Here is a 19,747-nt window from a genome sequence, read left to right as displayed (position 1 = left end):
TGTTCTGAATTATTTCACGTATGATAAGGAATTGTATGCACGTATGATAAGGCCAATTCACGACGTCAAATTACAAGATTTGCATCTGCCGCACCATATAGGTATTGGTACATAAAACTTCTATTCAGGCAACAAGTAATAACCATGATGCATCCAAATATTATCAGAACTGCAACAAGGAATACCATAGTCTGGACTTATAAAATTCGATCACTGTCAGTATATTCCTTTACTGCATGCTTGTACATGAGTAAGCTGTCCAGTGAAGATATATTGATGTTATCTTTTATTACTAAGTACAGGGTTCTCTCTCGTTAATGTGATTCTTTTCATACAAAACATATATGTTGACAAAATCGTTCGGAGGGCCATCCTTTTACTCGTTTGCAGCTTTCTGGAGCCCATCCCAGGTTGTGATCTTCTCTCTAGGCTTATTTCTCAGCTGCCCTGCCATCCTTTCCATGGAATCAATCTTCTCCCAGCCACTGAATGGCACAAAACGGACATTCTTTTGTTCTAGGATCTCAAGAAGTCCTGTCCTTCCATGCTTCTTCGAATCAGATGGGGGCCTTAAGACACCCTTCTTATCATCTTCAAGAATGCTAGCCACCTGTTTGTTAACCCATAAGCCAAACAAGTCATAATAGCCTATAAAAATGACCATTAAATATAATAACAACCTCAAATGTGAAACATTCCAATTTGACGGTCTTGAGGTTTCTGTTCTGTGTCATGAACATGGAAAAACAACTATTCTTCCCCCAACAATACTAGTAGAACTGTATATTGTATAATTCTTAACATTTTGTGTCACAATTAAATGTTGGTCCTGAACAGAATCAAGCTACTTCAAGATATAATTGCCAATGTAAGTTTGTCAGAAAAGAACCAAAAACAATCTGATATGGGTGTTTGCAAAGCTTAGCAAACTAAGTTCCTTGGGTCCACCCATGGTTTCTGAGGCATTGTGGCGTCCAGTGGTGCTGGGGGTACACCTTGGTGACTCCTCAAAAACCATGGGTCCACCACATAGGAATGAAAGATAGCAATGGAACAAAGGTACCTACTGTTTCTTCTGCACAGTGGAGATTTGTTGCAACAATCCCAGTTGGTCCTCTCTTTAACCATCCTACCACGTACAGGCCTCTTTCTACTGTGGCAGTCTCTGATTCGCTGCTCAGGACTCTTCCTCTTAAATTTGGCACAACTCCTAAAATTAAACAAACGCCATCATGCAAAAATAATTGCATATGCTCTTGATGGATCAAAAAGAAAAACAGAAAGAGTGTACAAGCTCCTAGGTAGAAGGAAAAAGAAAAATGAAATTTTATGCACCTCTGTTTTTGTCGAAAGGCAAACCTTGTACAGGCAAGGATTTGTAACCAATACTTTTCAAGACCAGACTAAGAAGAAGGTAGCAGATTAGACGGGTCTTAAAAATCTATGGTTAAGCAGTAAAAAAAAAGAACAGGAAAGCATAAACATGAGCCAAAGCACTTACCCACATTTTAGGTCTTCAAACTCACCAGTTCCAACAGCGACCTGCTTCCCAGTTACTTCATCACCTACATAACAAACAAGAATACTTATGAGAAAGCTCAAGAGGAAAATGACAAAGAAGATTCATTTCAACACCCGTTACGTCAGACCTTTTAAAACTGTCTTCTCAAGTTGAACAGCACCAATCGTGGAACCATTTTCTGCAGGGATGAACCTGGTAGGCCTTCTGAAAAACACAAAATGAAGCTCCTTTTGGTCATTGTAATTGTTGCCCCCATGCGCACTTGCAGCTTTCGACAGCAACTCATAAACTCTTCTTTGGATTCTACTATTCCTCATCTCCTCCTGCAAACAGATAGCAAGCTTACCTTCATCAGAAGCAAAGAAAAGGTGAAAGGCAACTAGGTAAATCAATTTATAGGACTGTTGAAAGCAGAATATTTAAATAGTGAGACATTATGAAGCAGCAGCCTTATAATTGCTGTGGGTTTAGTACCAGCAAATGATTAGCTCATAACATTTGCAACCAATATCTCATACCGGTAGCTGTACGAACACTTGCCTATAATCAATACAATACTAGTTACACAAAAAAATGCCTAAAATCAACACAAGACAACATAAAATGGCCCTAACTGCCACGATAAAGCAGAAACTCCTGATACTAAATTAGCCATTTTCAGAAACCCAGGATGGGGAGAGAGAGAGAGATCACTTACACAGCTTAAAATGAAAAGCTAAACCATGCTACAGGTAATAATACACATTACAACACAAACCTCATCCGCAGGTGTGGTCAAAAGATCAGCCTCCTTGATGCAAATACAAACATTTTTCAAACCTGCATGGACACTATGTCAAACTTAGTATGACAACATGACAATGAGATAGACTAATATAAAAATACCATGTGTCAAATGTCAAACACTGCAAGTATTCAATTATTCTTTAAATACCTAAAATTTCACGCAACTCCTTTGCTGTGCAAGCTGCCTGTACTGGACCCCGTCTCCCAACCAAATATACCTTCCTTTACATGCAACATTAATTGAGAACTAAGTATTATGTAATATCAGTAAAAGTTATCTATCAGTAAACCATAAAGTAAAATGTCAGTCTGGTTCATTATTAAAGTGAAAAGATACCTTATCGTGCTTCCACGTAGAGCATCCAATGCATAATCAGTAATGTCTGTAGTAGCCAACTCAGCTTTACAGCGTAAAAGAATACGAGCAACATCCAGAGCAACATTTCCCTGCAATTAATCGTGTTACATCAACTTGTGTTCATAAAAGTATTTCAAGAAAAAGTAATGAAAATTAAGGTATATGAGCAGCACAAATTCAAATGAAATTATAGATCAACTGTATATCAAGGTTAAATAAAAGTGTAATTGTGACTCAGTTCTCTTGGCCCCAAGATGTTGGTACTCTGTTTGAATGCTATTACATATGAGCAAAATCGAAAAACGAAAATACCTGACCAAGGGCAACAGCAGATTCTGTGTTTTTCAAATCAGGACACAAGTCGCACATGTCTGGATGTCCATTGTACCACCAGACAAACTCTCGAGCTGAATGAATTCCTTTCAGGTCCTATAATACAATGATGATACTAGAAGTAAACAGATCCATCTAAAAGTGAGATAATCACAAGAATGTAGACAATTAAGATGCTAGCATTGTAAACGCCACATCCACCTTGCTGACTACTAAACCCTTGCTACTGCAATATTTGATTAAACATAGTGAATAGCAATAAGATTACAGTTAGAATGATGTTATTGAACAAGCAATATTTGAATAACCACCACGAGCTGTGGCATAAACTGAGCATATGAGATGTGACTTCGGCACTACTATTCGGGAGGAGGAAGATATTAGTTTGGAAGGTCAAGTAGTGCCTAGAAAGGATACCTTTCGATATTTAGGATCAATGCTACAGAGAGACGGGGATATTGATGAAAATATTAACCATAGAATCAAAGCAGGGTGGATGAAGTGGCGGCAAGCATCTGGTGTCCTATGTGACAAAAGGGTACCATAGAAGCTAAAAGACAAGTTTTATAGGACGGCGATTAGACCTGCTATGTTGTATGGTGCAGAATGTTGGCCTACGAAAAGACGACATGTTCAACAGATAAGTGTCGCGGAAATGCGTATGTTGCGTTGGATTTGCGGTCATACAAGAAGGGATCGAGTTCAGAACGATGATATACGTGATAGATTAGGGGTAACACCAATTGAAGAGAAGCTTGTCCAACACCGGTTGAGATGGTTTGGACATGTCCAATGGAGACCTTCAGAGGCACCGGTGCGTAGTGGAATCCTATGTTAGTCGCTGAATTCTCACTCTTGGAAGTAGCAGAATTCTTACTCTCATCGAGAGAGGATGACACTAGGAGTTGGGACAATTTTCTGGTTTATTTCTCAATGCCATACCAACCCAAGGGGTTGGGGATACATATTTATAGGCTGCTAGCCAGCCAAGCATATGCTAAGATGCTAGTCTAAGATGTTGTCCTAGATGCTAAGATGATGTCCTCTAGATGCTAGTCTAAGATGCTGTTCTCTAGTCTAAGATATTGTCCTATGCTGTCCTAAAAACACAGACCACAACAGCCCCACAAAGACCACAACAGCCCCATAAAGACCATAGCAGCTAGACTTATCCATCATTCTCCCCCTAAGTCTTGTGCGTCGTCTTGTGCGAAAGTTGAACCATCCCGGTCCTGGAGCAGAGCTCAAGGAACTTGATCCTCCCAAGGGGCTTGGTGAGCAGGTCCGCAAGCTGGTCCTTGGTGTTGATGTAGCTCGCCTTGATGCTCCCTTCCTCAAGACAGCCTCGGATGAAGTGGTACCTTACCCGGATGTGCTTGCTGCGTTCATGGAAGACGGAGTTCTTTGCCAGGGCCAGAGCGGACTTGCTATCCACCCTGAGCTCCACCGCTCTAGTGTCTCTGCCAAGAAGATCACCAAGCAGTCGAGCGAGCCAGAGCGCCTGAGTCGAAGCGGTGGAGGCCGCTATGTACTCGGCCTCGTAGCTGGACAGGGCCACCACCTGCTGCTTGACCGACTGCCAGCTAACGAAGCACTTGCCGAGGAAGAAGAGGATCCCGCTCGTGCTCTTGCTGGTGTCGATGTCGCCGGCGTGGTCGCTGTCGCTGTACCCGACGAAGTGTGCCGCCCCAGGGCACCTAGGGTAGTAGAGGTCGTGGTCGAGAGTCCCCGCAACGTAGCGGATGATCCTCTTCACAGCCTGCTGGTGCTCCGTTGTCGGTCGCTGCATGAACCGACTAACGTAGTCGACGGAGAATGCTAGGTCCGGCCGTGTGTGGGCGAGGTAGCGAAGGCTCCCCACAAGACGCCGGTACTGCGTAGCGTCCACCTCCTCCGTCGTGCTATCGCGACTCAGCTTCAGCCTCTCCTCCATCGGAGTGAGAGCTGAGTTGCAGTCGGTGAGCCCAGCTAGCTCAACGACTTGCTTGGCGTAGGCGGTCTGTCAAAGCGTGATCCCGGAGTCATCCTGGTGCACCTCGATTCTCAGGTAGAAAGAGAGAGGCCCCAGGTCACTCATCTGGAAGGTGGCCTTCATCTCTTCCTTGAATGCCGCCACCTCCGCATCCTTGGTGCCGGTGATCACCAAGTCGTCGACGTAGACATCCACCGGCAGAGCATTACCTCCACTGCCCCGTCGGTAGATGGCCGCCTCGTACGGGCTTTGCTCGAAGCCCATCCCCTTTAGCGTGGAATCCAGCTTGGCATTCCACGCCCTCGGTGCCTGCCGCAAGCCATAGAGGGCCTTGCGCAGGCGGAGCACCTCGCCCTCCTTGCCGGGGATCGCAAATCCTGGCGGCTGGTGCACGTAGACCTCCTCCTTTAAGTCGCCGTTAAGGAACGCCAACTTGACGTCCATGTGATGAACACGCCAGCCCTTCTGGGCAGCTAGCGCAAGGAGTCGCACGGACTCCATCCGTGCCACGGGAGCAAAGGCGTCGTCGAAGTCGTCCCCCTCCTGCTGCACGAAACCTCGTGCCACCAAGCGAGCCTTGTGCTTGACGATGGCACCGGCTTCATCCCTTCAGCTTGTACACCCACTTAAGGGTGATCGCGCGATGACCACGAGTAAGGTCAGCAAGCTCCCAGGTGCGGTTCTTCTCAACCGCATCCATCTCCAACTGCATCGCGGCGCGCCATGCCGCGTGTCTCTCGGCCTCTGCAAACGACCGAGGCTCGCCGTCGTCACACGCAAGGTGCAACTGCGCCTCCAGGTCGTGAGGCACCGGTCCCGGCACCGGCTGGTCGCCGAGAAGGTTCTCCATCGTACGGTACTGCAACTGCTCGCCGTCGTGGTACGCGTCGACGCGCTCCTCGTCGTGAGAGAGCGGAGTAGCAAGCTCAACCGGGCCGTGCTCGACACGAGCTGGTGGTGGAGTAGACGTGCCTGGAGTGGTGCCTGTCAGTGCTGGAGTGCGTGGCGATGCCGGCTGTGGTGGAGCCGGTGAAGAACTCATCGCAGCCGAGGTCCTAGCTGAAGAGCGTGGTGCTGTCGCAGTAGCAGGCGCCGGGGTCGGTGGAGGCTCGGGGACTGGGGTAGACGCACTCGCCGAAGAAGAGCCGCCTAATCCCCCAGCTCCCTCGAAGTGGACGTACTCGACAGAAAAGTCGTACGTCGGAGCCGAGCCGTCGTCCACCGCCTTGTCCCACGCCCATCCTCGCCCTTCGTCGAACACAACATCGCGCGCCGTACGCACACGCTGTGTCTTCGGGTCGAGGATGCGGTAGGCCTTCGAGCCCTCCGCGTAGCCGATGAACACTCCCGGAGTGCTCCTGTCGTCGAGCTTGCTGATGTGGCCAAGCTCCTTGGCGAACGCGAGGCAGCCGAAGACCCGCAAGTGGGAGACCGCCGGCTTGCGCCCGTGCCAAGCCTCGTACGACGTCCTGCCGTCGAGCGCCTTGGTAGGCGAGCGGTTGAGGATGTAGACGGCCGTCACCACCGTCTCTCCCCAGAAGACAGCCGGCATCCCCCTCTGCTTGAGGAGGGCCCGAGCCATCCCCACAACCGTTTGGTTGTGCCGCTCGACGACGCCGTTCTGCTGCGAGCTGTACGGCGCGGAGTAGTGGCGCTAAATGCCCTCGTCAGCGCAGTACGACGCGAATTCAGCCGCCGTGAATTCGCCGCCGTTGTCGGTGCGCAGCACGCGCAGCTTGCGGCCGCACTCCGCCTCCGCAGCAGCCTACGCGTGCCCGATGGCGTCCGCAGCCTCTCCCTTGTTGCCGAGGACCATCACCCACATGTAGCGGGAGAGGTCGTCGACGAGCAGCAGGAAGTAGCGTCGTCCTCCCGGTGTGGCCGGTGTCACCGGGCCACACAAGTCCCCGTGCACAAGCTCGAGCCTCTCCTTGGCTCGAAAGCTAGCCCGCTGTGGAAAGGGGAGTCGCCTCTGCTTCGTCAACACGCAGACGTCGCAGAGCTGCTCCACATGGTCGAGGCACGGCAGGCCTCGCACCATCTCTGTGGCACTGAGCCGCTTCAGGGCCTCAAAGTGAAGGTGCCCGAAACGCTCGTGCCACTGCCACGCCTCATCGTCCCGACGAGCAGCGAGACAGAGAGGTTGTGCCACCTGCACGTTAAGGACGTAGAGTCGATTTGCGCTTCTGGATACCTTGGCAAGAAGGCGACGACGACAATCCCAAATCCTCATGACTCCGTCCTCAACCACCACGCGCAAACCGTTCTCATCCAGCTGTCCCAAGCTGATGATGGAGTTCCTCAACGCGGGGATGTAGTAGACTCCGGTGAGCAGCCTTTGCTCACCAGACACGGTGGTGAAGATGACGGAGCCGACGCCCTTGATCTCCACGCCGGAGGCATCCCCAAACTTGACGGAGCCTCGGACGCTAGAGTCAAGCTCGGTGAACTCCCGTCGACCGGTCATGTGATGGGTGGCGCCGGTGTCGAGGCACCACCCGTCAGTCTTGTCGTTACCGAAGCTGTCACCGAGGAGGGCGTGTGCTTTTGGCTCGTCGAGGTGGAGAGCCGCTGCGGCCGGTGCCGCTGGAGGTAGCTCAATGCTTGCATGTGCCATGAACAGAGCCGGCTCCTCCTCCGCCTGTGCGACGTGGGCCTGGCCGCGTCGTGGCTGTCGGCAGTCCTTGGCCCAATGGCCGAGCTGGCCGCACTTGCGGCATGCGTCGTCTCGTGCCGGCTTGTGCCTGCCGGCAGCGCCGCCCTAGGCGCCTCCGCGGGCATCACCCTCGGCACATCCTCGCGCCTCGGCCTGGGCGTCTCTGCGCGCCTTGCGTGGCTTGCCACAACTGCGGACGCCTGTCGCGGAAGAAGGCTCCCCCTTCTTCCGATCACCTTGGCTAGCAAGCCACTGCTCTCGAGTGAGAAGGAGCTTCCCGTCAGTGGTGATGGGCCCCGAGAGAGACTGTGGCTCATCGCTGTCGACGACCTTGAGGCGACCTATCGCCTCCTCGATCGACATCGGGGAGAGATCCAGCAGAGACTCGATCGAGCGAGCCATCTGCTTGTACTTCTCGGGGACGCAGCGAAAGAGCCTTTCGACAGCTCTCTCCTCGCCGTAACTGTCATCGCCGAACTGCACCATCTTCTGCAACAAAGTGTTGAGACAGAGAGCAAAGTCATCAACGTCCTCACCTGGCTTGAAGGCCAGGTTCTCCCACTCCTTGCGAAGTGCCTGCAGTGTGGACTTGCGGGCGCGGTCGCTGCCGATGCGTGCCGCAGCGATGGCGTCCTAAGCCTCCTTGGCAGTCCGCTTGTTGGTAAGCGAGAACTGCATCTCGGGCGGGACTGCAGCGATGAGGGCATCCAGCGCCCGTCGATCTAGGTCGTAGTCGACGTCGCCGTATCGGATTGCCTCCCACATGTGCCGCACCTGGAGCTTTACCCTCATCACCGCAGCCCACTCGACGTATGTGGTCTTGGTGAGGGTAGGCCACCCACCGCCGGGACCGACGTCCCTGACAACAGCTTGGAGCCCGTGGTAACCACGGTACCGATCCGAGGAGAGAGAGCCACGCTGCCTGTGAAGGCCGCGCTCTCCATCAACCCGTCGGTACCGATCCGGGGAGAGAGAGCCACGCTGCCTATGAAGGCCGCGCTCTCCATCGACCCGTCCGCCACCGTTGCCGTGCGCGCATCCTCCAGGAGCGCCGCCGCCGTGCGCGCCTCCTCTAGGAGCGCCGCCAGCGCGTCCGCACCTGTCTGGGCTGCCGCCGCGCTCGTGGGCGTGCGCGGCTGCCCCAGGAGCGCCACCGCCGTGTGCGCCTCCTCCAGGAGCGCCGCCAGCTCGTCCGCGCCTGTCTGGGCTGCCGTCACGCTCGTGGGCGTGCGCGGCTGCCCACTGCGCCGCCCGCGCTCGCGCTGCCTCCCTCTCTAGCAGCTCGAGGTCCGCGTCGACAGTGTCATCAGCGGAAATGGAGCTGCCGATGCTGCCGCGCAGAGCCTCGACCTCCGCTGCCACCGCACGCGCTGCATTTGCCGCCGCCGCTGCTTCCGCCTCTGCTCTGGCTGCTGCCAGCTCCGCCGCTGCCAGCTCCGCCGCTGCCAGCCTCGACGCCCTTGCCGCCGCTGCAGCGGTCTCTGCCGCCGCTCGCTCGCGTTCCTCTGCCGCGGCAAGTTCGGCCTCCTGCCGGCGCCGCGTGCTCGAGGCGACCGAGCGCTGAGACTGCCCTGCGGACATGACGCGCTATCGGGGGGCTGCTGCGTGGGGAAAGGGCTGCTTCAGACGCGCGGAGGAGTGAGCAGGAGCGGCCGAAGCTGCTGCTCGCAGCTAGGGCTGTTGTGTGGCTGGGAGAGGAGATGAGCAGGAGATGCTCAGGCTACAGGATAATACGGCTCTGATACCACTTTTTAGTCGCTGAATTCTCACTCTTAAAATTAACAGAATTCTTACTCTCATCGAGAGAGGATAACACTAGGAGTTGGGACAATTTTTTGGTTTATTTCTCAATGTCATGCCAACCCAAGGGATTGGGGATACATATTTATAGGCTGCTAGCCAGCCAAGCATATGCCAAGATGCTAGTCTAAGATGCTGTCCTAGATGCTAAGATGCTGTCCTCTAGATGCTAGTCTAAGATGCTGTCCTCTAGTCTAAGATGTTGTCCTATGCTGTCCTAAAAACACAAAGACCACAACAGCCCCACAAAGACCCCACAAAGACCATAGCAGCTAGACTTATCCATCATCCTAAGCCAGGATAGTAATGTGAAGAGAGGCAGAGGAAGACCGAAGTTGACTTGGATAGAGGCAATAAAAAGAGACTTGAAAGGATGGAATATACCCAAACACTTAGCCTTAGATAGGAGTGCTTGGAAGACAGCTATTCACGTGCCTGAACCTTGATTGCTTCTGCTGGGTTTCAACTCTAGCCTACCCAACTTGTTTGGGACTTAAAAGCTTTGTTGTTGTTGTTGTAGCTGTGGCATAAAGATTGACAATAGTAGTCAAAAGTCATACCTCTCCAGGAATACCAAGTAACCTATCACTTTCTGCACCATAAGCAAGAACAACCTGTTGATCAATAAATAAAATCTCAACCATTTACTTATGTAAGTTATGGATAAAAATTACATAACAGAAATGAGAAAGGTGATACTGTGATATCCTCATGGGTAACGGAAATTTGATCTGAGGTTAAAACTTACAGCATGATATGTTTTGTGAAGCTCTGACAGAGATATATCCCTTCCCAGAGTTACATTCCCAAAGAATGAACAGCGTCCATTTGCAGCTACACGAGAAAATTGATTCACCACAATCTGTTGGAAAGTTGAAGGTAAAATTAAGTAGGCAAATTTATGAACAGCTTATGTAGTGTCATAAGCACAGAAGATTGGAAAGTAAGGCACAATCAAATAATGACAAGGCTGTTCCTAGCATGCCCCAAGCACTAGTTAATTGATTAGCAAAAGGTCTTTGCATTTCATGAATGAAACAATATTTTTCTATAATCAGATTACACAACACTAAGTGACTAAATAGAAACACGTCACTAACTCTAAACCAGTATTTTTCACTTAGTTGCAGTTGTTGAAAGATAAAAAGTTGATTGATTTTCAGTTCCAAAATTAGACAACAACAATGGTAAATGCCCACCTTTGTTTCTGGATGATCTGGAGCCACTCCAGAACGGACTAGGCCAAATGGTGTGGGTAGCCTATCAATTATATCAACCTGTGCTCCTTCATGACCCTTGAACATCTGCTTAATCCACAAAAGGAGCACCCAATCAACAACGCAGAAAAACACATGATAAATATTAATAAAAATAACTCTGAAGAACATATATCCAACAGAAATGCCTTAAAAGTAGTGGGTAGGAAATATGGTTCAAGTGAGATCATATAAATTTGAATCCCATGACCTTATCGTTATTTTAGCATTTGAACCTTATACAGAATTTTGCAGATTGGTAAACTAATATTCCACCAGAGCATATGGAGCTAAGAGTATTACTACTGAAATTCCTACACACACTAAAACTGGAATGCAGCACACATCATGGCTAAATATTAAAGGAATCATCAACTACTAAGAAGCAAATACTCATGGAGGATGGATGAGCACAGTCAACACAAAGGCCTTCAAAGCAAGAACCATGCGATCAACAACATAAAAACGGACCACGAGTCGTGAAACCCCCTACCCTGTCGGCGGTGTAGAACCCGGCGGGGCCGCTGCCAACGACGCAGACATGGAGCTGCTCCGGTGCGGAGGCAGAGAAGCCCCTCGTCGGCCCCTGGACAAGCAGCGGCCGCAGCCTACCCACCGCGCGGGAGAGGAACCACAACCCGCGGGCCATCTGAGAGGCGCCGACTGGACCGGCGACCACGCCAGAGAGACTGGAGCCGTGCACAGGGGTGGCTTGCTGCCCGTGTTTCACACAAGTAAAGTAATGCTCACTTGCCATAGTATAGTAGTTCCAGTGTTTCACAAACATTCACAAATTGCAATCAATAATACATTCAAATGGAAAGCCTATTGACCAAACTATCTTACAAATTTGGTTCACTGTTGGTGGCTTGCGGAAGACCCTAATAGGTCAGACCTTCTCCTTCCTCAGTGCCTCTGCAGATTGCTGAAGTGCTGCTGCCAGCATAGGCTCTGTCCTACACTCGCTCAGCAGCCCGAGCAGCCGCAACCCCGAGGCGCAGGCGCCTAGTCGCGCTGCCGGCTGCGGTCCCGCCCGCCACGGGCAGCGCAGGCGCAGCGTACCGGCTGCCGCTGCCCAGCCGTGGTCCTCCTAGCCGGCGCTCTTCAGACGCCCGCGCCCAGAGCCCTTGCCTGGCCCTGCGCACGCCGGAGGGATGAGGGAGTACAGGCCGCCGCCCGCTAGGTTTGGTTGGGATTTTGGAGGGAGAAGCAGAAGCCGGCCGACGGAAGGAGAGCGATGCGCGTGGGGGAGAAACAGAAACTGTCAAGGTGCAGAAATATTGGGCCATTGGGCCTTGTTGGGCCATCGGGGTACAAGGAAAGAGCCAGAGCCTGTTTGGAATTCTCCTCAACTTACCGTGTATAAAATAAAAATCAGAGAAATAGACTCAAACTCTGCCTTTCCCTTCTCCCATGCATTGTTTACATTTGAAGTGGAAGGTTGGTAAAAAATAACATAGATGCTAGCTTCCGGACGGCTGAACCATTTTCCCGCACCCTGTTTCTCGTGTCTGCTTGGCCACACCGCCCGCATGTCTCCCGCACCGCCCAACCGTGCACGAGGACCATTCGCCCTGCGCCCAAACAGCTGCAGCAAGTGGCTGTCATAAGTGGGTCACATTTAACATGTGTAATATTTGATTTACTTTTAAAACATTCAAATAAAACACTTATGACATACGTTCGAAATAGCCGAAACACTTACAATATACGTCTGAAACACTTGCAAAACATTAGAAAAAAAACTTAAAAACATGTGTATATCCATCGCAAACATTGCAATATCCAGATAAAAGCACTTGCAACTTACGTATAACACTTGCATATATATGCAACATTCAGATCTACTTTTACAACATCTAAATAAAATGCTTGGAACATATATCAAAAAACAAATTAAACATTTGGAACATACACTTGAAACATAATGAAAGCATCTAGGCTCCTAGTTGAGTTTCGGTGATTAATGACAATACTAGATTACTATGACTAACGTGTGTTTTGAAGAGGCAATTAGGTTAAGTCATGGTAATGGTAATTGATTGGACAATCATGGTTGTCATGTCTCTACGATGGAAATCATTTCAGTTTTCAAAGGATGGACGACAAGATTAAGGATGGACTAGTTCTAGGTGTCGTTTGGTGTTGAAGAGACACTTAGAGTTGTTTAGAACCTTGTTTTTCCTTTGGTCGTACTATTAAGGGAGGTATGCATCAGTAGCTTGACCTAGGTGAGTCTAGTGGGTTAGGTGTGGTGCACACTTATCACATCTAGCACTAAATAGCTCATGAGTAGCCCTAAGATCAATTGAAGCAAACTTCGTTCACATATGATTTCGAGTTAGAAGTAAATGGATGGTCAAATATTGATCGGACGCTGGTCCAGTTGTGACCGGACACTGGCTGTAGAGTCCGATCAATTCATTTGATCAAGGACAAGCCATCTGGTTACGACCGGACGCTGAGTGAAATGTGACCAGACGCTGGGTGTCAAAGTACGGTCAACTCCAGTAAGGTCCCAGAGAAGGAGAATCCTGATCGGACGCGTCCGGTCAGTGCTGATCGGACGCGTCCGGTCAGTGCTGACCGGACGCTGGTCAGGTTTCGGTTACTGACCAGACGCTGAACAACAAAGTGACCGGACTCTGGGTGCCAGCGTCCGGTCAACATCAGTAAGGTTCTAGAGAGCAGTTTTCTTGACCGGACGTAGGTCAGAGTCCAGACACAACTTAACGGCTCTGTGGTGAGGATAATTGATAGGAGTGTCCGGTCATCTTGACCGAAGTGTTCGGTCACCCCGCAGAACGCTGACGCAATCTCCTAATGGTTTGTTTTGAATGAGCGGGTATAAATACTTCCTCTATTCATTCAAGGGAGGTCTCTTGCCCATTTGATAAGCTAAGAAACATCCTTGAGAGTGCTTTGGAGAGCAAGAGCCTAGTGAGGTGATTGAGATTTGATAATACAAGATTAAGGCCTCATTAGTGCAAGAAGAGTAGCAAGTGTGCATTCACCCTTCTCATTAGGCTTGTTGTGGTCAAGTGAGAGTTCGTGCTTGTTACTCTTGGTGATTGCCATCACCTAGATGGCTTGGTGGTGATCGAGAGTTTGGTGATCATCTAGCGGAGCTTGTGGATGACCCAACTCAAGTTGTGAGCGGTTGTGGGTGATTCACCATGATGGAGTGTCGAAGAATCAGCCCGTAGAGAGCACTTGATCCTTGCGCGGATTAAGGGGAAGCTATACCCTTGTGCAGGTGTTCCAACGATGACTAGTAGGGAGTGGCGACTCTTCGATACCTCGGCAAAATATCGTCGTGTTTCTTCTTCTCTCTTTACTTTGAGAAATTCATTTCTTGTCTTTACTTTCTTAGAATTACCGTGCTAGAGTAGGATTAAAACTTAGGGTGCTAAACTTTTATGTGGTAGATTAATAGAATCACATTCTAGGCATAAGGGGTGAAGTGGGCTAAGTGTTGGGTTTAATTATTGCAAAGAATTTTAGAATTAGCCCAATTCACCCCCTCTTGGGCATCTTGATCCTTTCACATACGTGTATAGCGATTGGAACATGTCCAACATCCCGATCTACTTTTGCATCCAACATCGGTATAAAACACTTGCAACATACCTCTGAAACATCTAAAACACTCGAAGCATACGCTTGCAACATATGCTTTGAGCATAATGTCACCTTGATGCCTAGATGAATGGAGGTTCATCGTTGCGGAGGTCGACGCCAGCGTGGAGGTCGGTGGCAACACGTGGAGCTTGCGTTGGCGTGGAGGTAGGTGACCATGCGGAGGTCAGCAACGGCGCATGGAGCTCGCAGCGACACGGAGGTTGGTGACGGCGCATATAGCTCGTGGTGGTGTGGAGGTCAACGGTGGCATAGAGGTTCGACAGGGGTATCTCACCGGTGGATGGAGCGTAGCCACGGCAGGCGGCACGACTTTGGGCTAGGGCTCACGGCGGCGCATGGAGCTCACGATGGCATGAAGGTCCGGCACAGGCATCTCGTCAGTGGATGTAGCACAACAACCACGGTAGGAGCAGCGACTCCAGGGGGGCACGGGCTGGGGCGTGTGGCGCCTAGCGTAGGCGGGCACGGAGTGGTCTGGTCCATCCGTCATTCCACATGCCCTATAGGGAGCATTTTGGTAAAAATAAGGCCCCTTTGACATAGCTCAACTTCACCACTAAAGTCATTTTTTGGATTTATATCTTCATGAGTAGCTTTCTTGGTGAAGTTGAGCTATTTTCATGACCCATTTGGCAAAACAACTTCACACAGTGGACCAAAAGAATAAAATTACTATAATCCCCTTACTTTCTTTTCATTCTCTTTCTTCCCATCGTCTTCTCCTACACGTTTAATTTACCAAACAACTCACAACAGCTCATGAAGTTATTGAGGAAGTTGTGCCAAATAGGGCCTAACACTGATTCCTCAACCAAGCCCTGTGTTTCTCTTAATCTCTTCTCTCCCATCTTATCGACCTCCTCCTTTCTCCTCCCATGGCTCGTCCTCCATACCACCACTGGCCTCCTCCTCCTCAAACTCACCCTCCGCGCCACCATCAAGCTCTTTCTCTCACGCTTATCTACATTGTCGACAAGCTCCTTTTCCTCGCATCGATGGTTGTCCTTCTTATGCTCTACCCATGATCCATCGGTGTCATCTTATTTCTCCCTGCGCTCCTCCGCACTATCGCCGAGCTCTTTCCCCCATGCTTCTTTGTGCCTCCATAATTTAATGTAACAGATTACGTATAAATTGTTGTAAAAGGGTTTCAACAATTTTTGAACAAAATTACTATTTTTTGTAGTTAAAATAAATTTAAACGTGCTTACTGAAACTAACTCAAATTTGAACTAAATGGCCTCAAATTCAATTAAAAATCACACAAAATATATCAAAGGACATATATTTCATCATACTAGTTGAAAATAGATAAAAAAATTAAAATGTTCGTTAGAAATTGATGGACCAGGGTCCTAGGGGTTCCCCATAGGGGTACAACTTGGATGGGCCCTGGGATGGCAAGGTGGCGTGGACTTCAAGCTATTCCAAGTCGACTTAGTTGGCTTACTATGAAACTAGATTCCGTAATAGGACTAGGACTCTTTTCTTGTAACCGACTAGGACTAGAAACGTGCCCTTACATCTCCCCTATATAAAGAGAGGTATGGTGCACCCCCTTATAACCCTAACAATCATACAATCAATCCAACGCAAAAGGCTACACGTCGACTGGACGTAAAGGCTATTACTCGATAAGAGGGCCCGAACCAATATAAATCGTTTGTTTCTTTACGTTTACCGTTGAGTTCTGCGTACACTGAAGCCCTCCAAACACCATCCCAAGTACCCCATGATGGGTTGTTGGTCATCAAACACCGACAGCTAGCGCGCCAGGTAGGGGCTTTCGGTGACTTCACGATCGAGAGCTCGGCGGACCTCGATAACATGATTTTCTCGATGGGAGTCACTTTCATCTTTGGCTCCTAGATCTACAAGGCTGATGACAATGACAAGCTCCAAAGTTGTCTCATAGAGATGCTTGATATGATCCCGCTAGGGTTTGTTCCCGATCTTTTGATGAGAGGTGTGGGATAACTCGATTGATGGGTGGAGACAACGTTCATGGCCCAACTACAGCCTTTCAAGCTGTGCCTTAGCAACCGATGCACCACCTCCAATGCTACCATGATCTTGTGGAGCGCGTCACCCGGCCAATAGGCACTCATCCTGCAAGCAATCGAAGAACTAGCAAGAATAAGTATAGCAAGTACTGAATTACTAGATGTAGATGAAAGTTTCAAACTCAATCTCAATTAAGGTGGGGTTCCGAAGACAAGAAGACGGGCGGCTGATCCAGCACGCGCGCTTACAAGCAAGTAGCGAGAGCTAAACTTGATCTAAACAAAACCCACCTATTCTTGGTGGTGGCTAAGGAGTATATGAAGGTGGAAGGACGACTAGGGGGTGTTGGGGTCATTCTCCAACCCTAGGACGCGTCCCTAATGGACCCAACTTGATACACGGCCCATTGGACCAAACTAAGGTGACACAGCACCTTTGGACAAACAAGCTCTCAGTCGTAATTCAGTCATTGCGGCCACCTCAAAAAAGATATGGACTTGATTCTAGATCCATATGAAAATAGACTTCATAAGGATTCCATGAAGTACTTGAACGCCCCAATCCGAGTCCGTATACGATCGTGGTGACCATCACAAGTTGGAGTTGTCCTGGAGTCTAAATTCAGCCTCCGTGAATCCTTGTCCCTTTCGGTCCTCTCCCTGGTTCCTAACTAAAACAAGAGTGCACGCGTCTCCATGGTCTAAATATGATGGACAGGAACTCAAGAGTGAACTTACTTGATGATTAATGTGATGAGCACGGGCGCGAGTAATATCGTTGGTGTTGATGTCCTCATCATCCTCCCCTTCTTGCATTTGAGTCATCCTCAACTCAAGCTCGTCTTCTTCTCCCAAATATGGCTTTAAATCTACAATATTAAATGTGGGACTAACCCCAAATTCTATAGGCAGATCGAGTTTATATGCATTATCATTAATTTTCTCTAACACTTTAAATGGTCCATCAGCCTTAGGCATCAATTTAGACTTTCTGAAATCAGGAAACCTATCCTTTCTCAAGTGCAACCAAACTAAATCTCTAGGTTCAAATATTAGTTCCTTTCTACCTTTATCACCAGCAAACTTATATTTAGCATTCATATGCTCTATGTTTTCTTTAGTTGTTTCATGCAGTTTTAACATCAATTCAGCACGCTTAGTAACATCAAAATTTAGTTTTTCAGAAGATGGCAAAGGCATCAAATCAATAGGAGCACGAGGTAAGAAACCATAGACAATCTGAAATGGGCACATCTTTGTAGTAGAATGCAGCGAACGATTATAAGCAAATTCAATATGAAGCAAACAATCTTCCCACATCTTAATGTTCTTCTTTAAAACAGCCCTTAACATAGTAGACAAAGTTCTATTGACAACTTCAGTTTGACCATCGGTTTGGGGATGACATGTAGTAGAAAACAAAAGCTTAGTCCTCAGTTTTCCCCATAAAGTCTTCCAAAAATGACTAAGAAATTTAGCATCATGATCAGAAACAATTATGTTGGGCACACCATGCAAACGAACAATTTCTCGAAAGAACAAATCAGCAATATGAGTAGCATCATCCATTTTATAACAGGGTATGAAATGTGCCATCTTAGAAAATCTATCAACAACCATAAACACACTATCACGTCCCTTCCTAGTCCTTGGCAAACCCAACACAAAATCCATAGAAATATCTTCCCAAGGAGCACTAGGAATAGGTAGACGTAAATACAAACCGTGTGGATTTAACCGTGACTTAGCCTTTTGACATGTCGTGCAACGAGCAACAAACCTCTCCACATCTCTTCTCATCTTTGGCCAAAAGAAATGACCAGCAAGTATATCCTCCATTTTCTTAGCTCCAAAATGCCCCTTCAAGCCACCTCCATGCGCTTCCTACAGCAACAACAAACGAACGGAGCTAGCTGGAATGCATAGCTTGTTAGCTCTAAACACAAACCCATCACTAAAGATGAATTTGTTCCAACCTTTCCCATCTTTACAATGCAGCAACACATCTTTAAAATCAGAAGCATTAATGTATTGGTCCTTAATTGTTTCTAATCCAAAGATTTTGTAATCATGTTGATTCAGCAAGGTATATCTCCTAGACAAAGCATTAGCAATAATATTCTCTTTCCCTTTCTTGTGCTAAATAACATAAGGAAAAGATTCAATAAATTCAACCCACTTAGCATGTCTACGGTTCAATTTCCCTTGACTACGAATATGCTTCAAAGACTCATGATCAGAATGAATAACAAACTCTTTGGGCCACAAGTAATGCTGCCATGTTTCTAATGTGCAAACAAGAGCATACAATTCCTTATCATATGTAGAATAATTTAGAACAGTCCCGCTCAATTTTTCACTAAAATATGCAACAGGTTTGCCTTCTTGTAACAAAACACCACCTAGTCCAATTCCGCTAGCATCACATTCAAGCTCAAAAGTCTTATTAAAATTAGGAAGTTGGAGGAGAGGTGCATGTGTCAACTTATCTTTTAGCATATTGAAAGAGTTCTCTTGTACTTTGCCCCAACTAAAGGGCACTCCCTTCTTTGTAAGCTCATTCAAAGGTGTAGCAATGGTACTAAAGTCCTTCACAAATCAACGATAGAAACCAGCAAGTCCTAGGAAACTCCGCACTTGTGTGATAGTCTTTGGTACAGGCCATCCCTGTATAGCTTCTACCTTGGCTTGATCAACCTCAATTCCCTGTGGAGTCACAACATAGCCAAGAAAAGACACTCGATCGATGCAAAAGGTGCACTTCTCAAGGTTACCAAATAAACGTGCATCTCGTAAAGCATTAAAAACAACACGTAAGTGATCAAGATGTTCATCCATAGATTTGCTGTAAATCAATATATCATCAAAGTAGACTACAACAAATTTTCCAATGAAAGCACGCAGAACCTCGTTCATTAACCTCATGAAGGTACTAGGTGCATTAGTTAACCCAAAAGGCATGACTAACCACTCATATAAACCAAATTTAGTTTTGAAAGTAGTTTTCCATTCATCTCCCAATTTCATACGAATCTGGTGGTACCCACTTCGCAAATCAACTTTGGAAAACACATTAGCACCACTCAGTTCATCAAGCATATCATCCAATCGTGGAATAGGGTGTCGATATCGAATGGTGATATTATTAATAGCTCTACAATCAACACACATACGCCATGTTCCATCTTTCTTAGGCACTAAAATGATAGGAACAGCACAAGGATTAAGGGACTCATGCACATAACCTTTGTTGAGTAGTTCTTGCACTTGTCGTTGAATTTCCTTCGTTTCTTCTGGATTAGTCCTGTATGGCGCACGGTTTGGCAAAGATGCACCAGGAATAAGATCAATTTGGTGCTCAATCCCTCGTATTGGTGGCAGCCCCGCTGGTATCTCACTTGGAAAAACATCTGAAAACT

At 48.0% G+C, this 19,747-nt stretch overlaps 1 protein-coding gene across 4 annotated transcripts; it reads right to left on the bottom strand.

Annotated features, from left to right (window-relative positions):
* Nucleotides 1-132: 132 nt before the first annotated feature.
* LOC136532364 (NADPH:adrenodoxin oxidoreductase, mitochondrial-like) lies at nucleotides 133-11,913 on the bottom strand. Of its 4 annotated transcripts, none has more exons than XM_066524968.1 (14): nucleotides 11,530-11,913; nucleotides 11,177-11,398; nucleotides 10,627-10,731; nucleotides 10,176-10,289; nucleotides 9,988-10,041; nucleotides 2,979-3,095; nucleotides 2,646-2,755; nucleotides 2,457-2,530; nucleotides 2,280-2,341; nucleotides 1,650-1,845; nucleotides 1,502-1,565; nucleotides 1,336-1,403; nucleotides 1,068-1,210; nucleotides 133-610 (listed from the first exon to the last, which is right to left on the bottom strand). In XM_066524968.1, the coding sequence occupies exons 2-14, from the start codon at nucleotides 11,330-11,332 to the stop codon at nucleotides 377-379; spliced, it is 1,497 nt and encodes a 498-aa protein (XP_066381065.1). In that variant the 5' UTR covers nucleotides 11,333-11,398; nucleotides 11,530-11,913; the 3' UTR covers nucleotides 133-376. The 4 variants fall into 4 exon arrangements, with proteins under 4 accessions (XP_066381065.1, XP_066381066.1, XP_066381067.1 ...); XM_066524969.1 differs by having other exon boundaries at nucleotides 11,177-11,394; XM_066524970.1 differs by lacking the exon at nucleotides 11,177-11,398.
* Nucleotides 11,914-19,747: the final 7,834 nt, after the last annotated feature.

Source organism: Miscanthus floridulus, unplaced genomic scaffold (assembly GCF_019320115.1).
Source record: "Miscanthus floridulus cultivar M001 unplaced genomic scaffold, ASM1932011v1 fs_58_2_3, whole genome shotgun sequence".
Classification (NCBI taxonomy): domain Eukaryota; kingdom Viridiplantae; phylum Streptophyta; class Magnoliopsida; order Poales; family Poaceae; genus Miscanthus; species Miscanthus floridulus.
The sequence above is the reverse complement of the archived record's forward strand: the minus strand, read 5'-3'. Positions and strand labels throughout refer to the sequence as shown.